Genomic DNA, 9836 nt, shown 5'->3' with positions numbered 1-9836 from the left:
GTCCTGTCACTGGACCGTCTAATGATCTCGTCCATTGCATTGGATATCATTATTGACACAGACTCAGATAGAAACTGCATGTTCGTTCAAATATCCATTAGGTCGCTTTTAATACAGGCTTGCATTTGAATAATGTCATCCATTTTGTTAGTCTTCCATGTGACTTGATGTCTTCAAGCTCCGCCTTCAACACTTTATTATTCGCCTGGTGTGAAATTTAAAAGCCCTCCGGTGTGAAAACAAAAAAGTTTGTGACGCTGAACTAGACTCCTGATAGAAAAGAGAAATCGGAAATATCTTTTATCTCATACTACTCTCTCAATACATAATCGAATTTTTTGAGAGAAAAAAAAAAGACAAAAATTTTGCATATCAAATTCAAAGTGCCGTGCTATTATTACTTAATATGCGAAGGCATAGTCTCCTTTTTTCTCTCAAATAAAAAAATAAAAAATAAAACATATTGGCGCCAACTGTGAGGGAATGCTAGACATTTGGTAATTTCTCCTCCAACCAAGATAAAAGATCCCATTGATGCAACGAATCCCATGCATATTGTATGGACATCTGGTCACACAAATTGTATAGTATCGTAAATAGCTACTCCGGGTATTACCCATCTGCTAGGAGAGTTTATAAACAGATATAAATCTTTGGTATCATTCTTGATACTGAGATATACCATAAAACTAATAAGTTGATTCGAGATCTCGCTATCAACTTCTTGTGACAAGAAGTTGATAGCGAGGTCTCGGTTGATTAGGGTAATGCATTTAGTTCCTCTGCATTGATATGATCGATAATACTATCGGAGTGAAACAAGGTATTTAAAAAAAAAAAAAAGGCTAGACTAGATTAGTAACAAGTAAATCTTATGTGTGTATATCTCCAAAATCTCAACTCATGGCCAATATGAGCTCGAAGCTTCCTTCGTAACTCCCGAAACTTCTTCGTAGTGGCTCCCTTCCATGTCTCATAGGGGATCCCCTTTGCCGAACCCATACGTGTTTCAAGGGGTCTTATTGTGGCCGATTTGTCTAGAAATATATGGACAAATCGGATATGTAATTATTGGAATAATTTTTGGAGACTCAAATGATGGATATGCAAGCATGATAACTTATATGTTGTTTATATCGAGAAACAACGGGAATTGAACTCGACGGGAGATTAGATCTCATAGAGTTCAATTCCCGTTCTCAACCCATGACCAAAATGAGCTCGAAGGGGTGATTTTCTCCCCAACTACGGATCCCATACTACCCCCATAAACTAAAAATCCATCACCCAATTGCTACGAAAATATTATTTAGTTGACCCACTTATTGAATAGGGTCCTATGGTCGGTCCGTGACACATGGATGCCAAAGGTGCCGAGGCACATCTCATTTCAAGATTCGAGACCCTTTCAATTGCAGCCAATATCTTATTATGAATAATTCCGACAACTTAAAGAGAAAAATAGGCATTTACCAAGATAATAAGAAGTTGGTCTCAAGTATTGATTTCTAATCCGTTTCTTTCTAGTTAGTGTATCAAATTGAAGTTGTCCATTTAACAAACGCAGTGTTTTTAATTAAGACGATAACAACCTACCGAGTAATACTCATGTTCTAACAAAACTATTCATTCGTAAAACGTGAAAACAAGTTGATGACTTCTTTCTTTCTCCACATGTCGTACTGATATTATTTTCGTATTTTTCCTTCATTTTCCTTCACTGCGACAAAATAAGCTGGGGCTAGTTACCCAACGGCCCACAGCACCTACATCATTTTCCAATTTGACTCGAGTCGAAAAGAAGTAAATAAAATACTATTTCTACTATAGCAAATCACAAAAAATTGCAGCAAAATAATAGATTTAGTAGAGGGAAGAGTTTCAGGATCTTGACTCTCAGCATATAAAGTCTAAATTCATCCATCACTTAACGCTATGGGCTGGGCTCATCTTCTTCTTCCCTTCATTAAAGCTGCGATTTGAACAAAACATTGGAATACAACATTCTGCAGACTTCATGGATTTGTCCTCCGCTCTTATAAGAGCTGCATTGGGAGTTCTTTCGCTACTGTACCCAGAGTCAGCGCCAGAAGCACAAGGGGTTCCACTTGCAGATTTTGGTGGTAGAATGGAGTTGGTTGCCTCGGCTTTGGTTTTTGCAGCAACCCCATTTTTGTTGTCTGCAGTATTTTGCTCATCTATATCGTGATCAACTCGTAACCTCTCTTGAAAGAGTTCAGAAAGTCTCTTTTTCTTTTCTGAAGGAGATTCCGGAAGTACTGTACCCGGGGTTCCCTCTAGTACAATAGTCCTATTCACTGGAGGGGTCCCCACAGCAAAACTGTGGTGCACTGGAGTGCTTCCACGAGATGGAGTAAAATCTGCATTTAGATCGACAAAGGAACTCATTAGAATGTAATACAATCCTGCCAGTCAAATGAACAAAAATCTAGGAACGACAATCTGTATTCATGCATATTGATGGAATGTGGAGAAAGCTTATAAGAAATTTCTAGTCTCTAGAATGCGTCTTACCGCCCTTGACACTGTAGAAATCATCTTCACAGTCAGACTCTAACCAAGGTTGGGAATCAAAGAAGGTTTCCCCTTTACTACCTGCAAGAAATTAAGACACCTCAGATCAAAATATATCTCACTTAACAAATGATTAGACATCAAGGTTCTGCAGTATACAGCCTTTATAAGCCTGAATTCACTAATGTAACCATTGCATCTATCAATAGTGGTGGTGTATTTTTATGTTCATCTAAACTGGATACCCTCAAAAAATTTCTAAGCCTGTATTTTTGTGTTGGTATAATCCCATGGTGTTACATTGGTCCAACATTTCTATGTTGGTTCTTTAATGTGCTTTCCTTATCAAAACATATACGAGAAATGCACGACAGTGGAAACTGTCTCAAGGACAAGTTGTGACTAAATTGCCACATCAAAAGAATAGAATGGGAATATTTACAAATAGACATCTAATACAATTAACTGAGTTCTATCATAACTAAAATATTTGAATCTCTTAGAATTTAAAAAATTAGATAGTGAGTCATCAATGCGAAATAACATTGATTTAAATTCATTACTTTATATCTCATCAGTTACAAAGAAATTCAGAATTTAACTAAATTATGAGCAAATTAGGAAGTCAGGAGAAACACTAATTCTCTTATCACCATATTGAAGTTTCTTATTTAAGCCTCCACAATATATATAAAAGCTTCAACTTCTCAAGTATAGAAGCAGAAAAATAGATTAGTCAACTAGTTAGATATCTTATGCTGGTTTGTGCAAATATGGATAAAAATCATCAATCTGGACAGGGTAATACCATGATCATGCTAGAAGCACACAATGAAATATATCAACTAATTAAGGCATGGAATTAAAATGTTGTGGTTCCCACTATTGTCTTGTCTGCCCTTTCATTCTTAGAGTGTGCGCTCCTATCCAGTAGTACCTGGGTGACTCGACTTTATTTGGTTAACTAAGATGAGTCAATATGTTGAAAACAATTATACGAAGGATAACTAAGAATAAGCACAAGACTAGATGATTAGAAGGAAGCAAATATATATTTGTCTCGAATTCAAACATCTATGAAAAGGCCATAGCAGCAACAAAATTCCTAACAATTCTGAGGACTGCCCATATTGTGGAGGTATAGATTTCCTAAGACAACTACCAGCGAAAGAATAACTTTATTATCGATTCATTTACGGCAGACAAGCAGAATACAAGCGACATCCTCACCCATTTCATTAAATGCTCAAAAGGCGTAGAATAATTATATAAATGGTCCTTTCTTGCAGGCAGCATTGGGATTCTATTGAGACATGGATGTAAATTTCTTTCACCTCCTTCAACCATTACTCCCTTTCATTAGGGCTTAAATGCTCACACACCAATATCTCATATTTGTCACCATCCTCTTAAGAGCCTGGTCCATGTGTCACAGTCTGGCAATTAGAATTGAAAGTAACCATTCAACCTGGCTTGATAAATCATCAATTCATGGAAAGTTATGGGATGATAGGCCCCTCAATAGGAACATCATTTGTGAAGGCTTGAACTTACTAACATATGTGCTGTCCAATGTCAATATATTTTCTGTGGGGTCATATTCTCACAAGCCATACGATTGTTAGGTTTGGAGTCACTATGTGATTAAAATCTCCAATCAAGAAAGAAGGGTAGGGAGTTGTTGAACTCTTATTATCCCGAGTACAGAAAATGATTAGAAACCATATTGTGCCAGGTTTATGGAAGGATCATTTCAATTTCATAACAAATTCACCTAAAAGGGTATTTGAGGAAACCTTCCTTCCTCTATTACTAGGAAAATATTCTACAAGTCACAATCTTCATATAGAAATAGCAAGAACATAAAATAAGCACCTCAAATAAAAATTCAGCAGCATTAATGGCTAATTGTCAATAAAACTGTAGCCTATACTCTATAGGCAAAAAGGTTAAGCAGTCTATATCTTATTATCTCAATATACAGCATAAGAAAATATTGTAGGAAAGTGACCATTGCACAAAATTAATTCCCACTTCTCTATCACTAGGTAGATGGTCCCCCAAGAAAAAAAACATTATGCCAGGATATTTTTATAAAAAAGAAAAATACCAAACCTTACAAGGCCTTTGAAGGATATTTTTTTCATTCATAAAAGCCATAGATTATTGAAATCCAGTTTTCAAAATGGAGACTGGGTCCTTTTTCTAATAGGAAGTGTTGATATTTCAATTCCAAGGGTACCAATAATTTTAACATTATTCAACATACTACGTAAATCTAAGACCAATAATATCAATTATACACCACGAAAACCAGCTAAAAAACTGTCACTTCTATAAAAGTTTAATCTTTGCCATGGTAAAATTCTACCAGGTAAAGGAAATTCAATTCTTGAAACAAATCATATGGTTGTTCTTCTGGGACAATAAAAGGGGGTCAACCAACCAAAATAATAATAATAATAATAATTAAATATGAAAACAACAGGTCAGATACAAACAGAAAACAAAAATAATTGAAGGGGAAAAATAATCAAATCAAAAAGATTAATAAACAAATTTTACCATATAAACTAGAGAGTTGAAACTACAAATAACTCATATGACACAACAAAACCACACAAAAAGGAAAAATTGCAATTTGCCGGGAAATCGTACCAGAGTCACGAAACGGGGTGGTGGGGGAAGCCGGTGACCACTGAGACTTAAGAGCCAAGTTAGCTATCAATATCTCACCTCCGGTAACCTCCGCCGGCTTTTCTTTCACAGGCGATGGTGCCACAGATTTTTCATTTTTCGACCGCATTGACAGATGGAGCTTCAAAGCTGATAATTTCCGACTTTTGTGCACCGAAACACACGAACCCATTTCTCCAAAAAAAGGCGCACACCAATTCAAATTTTATATTTCTATAAGTTTCTTTTGTTCAGAAACACATTTTAAAGAGATTGAAGTGAGCAGAAGCCATAAGGTGAAGAATTAAGAAACCGTTGGCAGGGGTAGTAGGAGGGACCGAGACGCTCACTCTAACTGGACATGGAAAGAGTCAGATTTGGGGCGTGAAACGAATTCAATGCAAGTATGAACATGGGCGTGGACACTAGCGATGGAAAAGTTAGTGGCATAATATTTCAATTTATTTAAGTGGCATAATATTTCAATTTATTTAAGGTTAAAATTGTAGTAGCGCTCCCTAATTTTTTCATTTTTTGTAGAATGTACCCTAATCTTCATTTGTGTTAGTGAATATTCCTAATCTTTCATAAATATGCACCTAAGGTCTATTTGAATGGAAATTATTCAAAACACCGTCAATTGATCAAGAAAATTTCTTGAACTATATGCTATCGCGACAATTTTATTAAATGTTGGTACCTTTTTGGACAGTGTTTTTGGATGGTTTTTTGGAAGGTTTTATTGGATGTTAATTCCTTCAATTTTTCGTTCATAGATAATGTTTTGGACGGTTTCCATGCAGATGAATCTCAAGTGTATATTTATGAAAAGTTAGGAACTTCCGCTAGCACAAATGAAGATTAGAATAAAGTTTGCAAAAAATGAAAAGGTTAAGGATTATTGCTGCAATTTTCCCTAGATTTTATTGTGCATATTGATTTGTGTGGCTAATTGAGTTTCAACGTGTGAGTGTTTGTAGTGAGTTATTTTAGATGGAAATTGTGATGTTCAATGTTGACATACTTGCAGTATAAAATAAATATTTAGCTCCCGTTTGGTACCTTTTTTAAAAAAAATGTATTTTTTCTTTCTTCTTTTCAACCACACATTCTTTATTAAAATAATATTACACGTAAATAAAAAAAAATCCTTATTTTTCAATCACACACTTTTCATTAAGTTACGATTCTAAAATGCATTTTTACATAAAAATGCATCTCAAAAACCCCCTTCATAAATATCTTGAACATATTTGACATTACAAATTAAAAAATAATTAAATCGAATTAAGAATTTATCTATAATTTTATTTGTTCCATCTAATTTACAAGTAACACATGGGTAGTTAATAGTTGATGCCCCCCGACCCCATTAGTTTGATTTTTCAATGCACGGATTAGTAGTGGGTGGGAATAAAAATTGGAACTACTCCTAAGCTAACTTCCTACTTATCATGTGACATCTAACTATGTGTCCCTCTACACAGACTCATTCCAGAAAAATTTCAACACAAATTTGTTTTAATCAAAGGTACTTATTTTGAACCAGTTCTTGAGATTTTCTTCTATTGTTAAGTTAAACCAATAGTGTGTTCAATTGTTAATATCTACACTAATAGGCCCAATTCGATAGTTATCTATTTTTGGGCCAGTTTCCCATCTTGCTCTGTTACTAATGGATCGCTTATGAAACTACATTTTTGGGCCTCTGAAGCCCAATACTCCATCTAGTGTGGAAGCCCAATGGGCCTCTATAGGGAGCACAGCAACAAATCGGAGAGGAAGTGAGTGAACGAAATCTTAAAGGGAAAATTACCCAAAATTCCTTGTTCGGTTTCCATTATTTTTTAGATATATTTTTTCCCTTCTTTTCAACCACACATTTTTCAATAAAATAGTACTACATGCAAATTTAAAATTTTTCTCATCTTTTAACTATACATTCTCTGTCAAAATACATTTAAGACAAAACAAGCTCTAAGTATACTATTCAAAAACAAGGAGGATTAGTTTTCAATTCATAAATTAAGTGATAATTAAAAATTATTAGATTAATTAATACCTCCCCTACTCCCCACCGCACCACCCTCGCCCCTACTCTATTATACGTATATTCATATATACAAATAAATCTCTCAATCTCGCTCTTTATAAATCACTCACTTTCTCTCTCTATCTCTCTAATTTAGGCCCCATTTTTGTCCCATTAATTTGAAGTAATATATTATGAAATAGTGATTGATGAATAATGTGTGGTTAAAAAAGAATTTTTTTTTATTTGAGTGTAATATTATTTAAATAAAGAATATGTGGTTAAAATGAATATCGTAGAAAAAATAATGAGAGAGAATGCAAAAGAATAGGGCTCAAACATGAGCTTAAATTTTTCTCTAGCCATTTAGCCCATTTCTATATATCTCTTTCTATAATAAATAGAAACATAATGAAGAATTTCTCTTTCTACCTATTTATCCATCTCGTTAGCGAAATCAACTAGATCTATTCTTTTTTTTTTTTTTATCCATCTCATTTGTACAGATCTAAATTAATGGGGTCAACTGGGCCCACAGTTATCGACCATTTCACTTAGATTTGAATCTAAGATGGAGGGCATGATGGGTTTTAGGTGGATATGGAAGTGATGGTGCTGGTGATTACTGTTATGGATTTGAGGTGAATGTAGTATTTATAATTGTTGAGTTGAGTTGAATGTGGTGGTGGTGCAATGTTGGAGATGGTGGTTGTGGATTATGATGCTGGTCTACAGTGCGTGTGAATTTATTTGTGGTGATCTTCCATGATCAAGTCTGTATTAATTATGATTGATTGTGACTATATGCACCAAATTAATAGTAACTTGGTCACATACTGTTACAATTTAGATTGACTTAGTCACATACAATCACAATAAAAACAAACTTGATCACACATGATCACAAATAACACTGGTCTAGTCACAAACAATTATAACTTATACAGATATGATTACAAATAATAATAACTTACATAGATTTAGTCACAAATTGTCACTGTTAAACACAATTTGGTCATCGGTGGAAGTACAAATAATGCGGTAGGATCGAGTAAAATTGATGTGAACAATAGTATTTGTGGGCATAATGAGTCCAAAAATGAAATGGAGTTTTTGCGGCTTCTAAAATGAGAAGTGGGATTCAAGAACCAGCGAAACAATTAGTAATGATATGAATATAAGTATTGTACCTTTGGAAATATTAAAAATGGGGAGAATTCGAGGGAAGGTGAATTGAATAATCAATTTCAGAATATACCATTTGCAAATGGGGCTCTGCTACTTGGATCCTGATCACCTCAAAAAATCAATTTTTTGACAATTATTTTATTATTTCAGCCGTCAAATCCTAATTCTTTACTCACAGATGAGATCTACTTTTCTCTCTAACGATTAAAAAATCAATTCTCATAATTATTATCGAACATGTCCGAAATATATTATTTTATTGTATTTACTACTTGATTTTTGAAACTATTTTATATTATTGTTAGTTATGAAATTAGTCTAATAGTTATACATTTTCTCCCTTTCTTAAATCCAATTATCCATGGCAGAAAGAATTTCTACTTCTACAATAATCAGCAATCAATGATGAAATTGAGACATATACATATACAGAAACAAAAACTGAAACGAAGATGAAACAATTTAAGGTTAACACGACATCATAACCTTGAACTCATCAAAATTGAGCTCCCCATCTCCATCGAGATCAAAATGATGAATCATAAGACTGCACTCCTCAATGCTTCTGATCTCTCCTAATCTACAGAGCATCCTCTTCAAACTCTTGGGTGTAATGCACCCACTTCCCTCCATTTCATACAGCCTGAACGTCTCCTTTAAATCATTCGCCTTTTCTTCTTCTCCGACTCCAAATTCCACCAATTTCACAAAATCCTCAAAACAAAGCAATCCATCTCCATCAGTGTCCATCAGAACCACAGCCACCTCTGCGTCTGCCAACGACAACTCTCCTCCTCGGCCAATTGATTCAACACACCGCTGCAACTCTGAAGCCGATATTTTCCCGTCTCCGTTTGCATCAAAATGATTAAACGCACGTTTGTATTGCTGGTGTTTATCCATTAACAGTCGAAACAAATATGTATATGTGAGAACCCTAATATCCAAGCTGGTTAGATGTATAGAACGGTACATACATATAATGGCAAGGGTGTACGGATGCTGAATTAGAAAATTAAAAATGGTGGGCGCTTTTGTTTTGAGAAAGTCCAACTTCCAGAATATTTGGAACCGCCCAGGAAGTGTCCAATATTTATAAAATTACGGCAGAGAGTTATTTAATTTAAAAAGTTAATGGACATTTTTAAGTACAATGCGATTACTTATTGATAACCTAAGTTATTTGGTTATGTGGCTAAAAAAAATAAATGTTTACCTAACTTTACAATTACTAGTCAACCATAAGTATTGTGGCATCACGCATGTTCACATTATTAAGTCTTGTTTTGTCACCCAGGATATTAATCATTTTCCTAATTATACTTAACAATTTAGCAATATCAAACCCGTGTAGCTTAGTCGGTGGAGCGCAACGATCTTAATCTTGTGGTCGTGGGTTCGAGCC

The 9836-nt window shown here is 34.6% G+C and overlaps 2 protein-coding genes across 3 annotated transcripts; both read right to left on the bottom strand.

The window, feature by feature from the left end:
* Nucleotides 1-1654: 1654 nt before the first annotated feature.
* LOC111367039 (uncharacterized protein At3g27210-like) lies at nt 1655-5658 on the bottom strand. 2 transcript variants are annotated; one of them, XM_022987726.1, is made up of 3 exons: nt 5272-5658; nt 2536-2616; nt 1655-2381 (listed from the first exon to the last, which is right to left on the bottom strand). In XM_022987726.1, the coding sequence occupies exons 1-3, from the start codon at nt 5402-5404 to the stop codon at nt 1924-1926; spliced, it is 672 nt and encodes a 223-aa protein (XP_022843494.1). In that variant the 5' UTR covers nt 5405-5658; the 3' UTR covers nt 1655-1923. The 2 variants fall into 2 exon arrangements, with proteins under 2 accessions (XP_022843494.1, XP_022843493.1); XM_022987725.1 differs by having other exon boundaries at nt 5194-5657.
* Nucleotides 5659-8793: 3135 nt separating this feature from the next.
* Nucleotides 8794-9447, bottom strand: LOC111366424 (putative calcium-binding protein CML19). The gene has a single exon (XM_022987186.1). The coding sequence runs from the start codon at nt 9404-9406 to the stop codon at nt 8900-8902; it is 507 nt and encodes a 168-aa protein (XP_022842954.1). The 5' UTR covers nt 9407-9447; the 3' UTR covers nt 8794-8899.
* Between the last annotated feature and the right edge of the window lie 389 nt (nt 9448-9836).

The sequence above is a fragment of the Olea europaea genome, chromosome 18 (genome assembly GCF_002742605.1).
Source record: "Olea europaea var. sylvestris chromosome 18, O_europaea_v1, whole genome shotgun sequence".
NCBI lineage: Eukaryota > Viridiplantae > Streptophyta > Magnoliopsida > Lamiales > Oleaceae > Olea > Olea europaea.
This window is presented reverse-complemented; position numbering and strand designations above follow the sequence as displayed.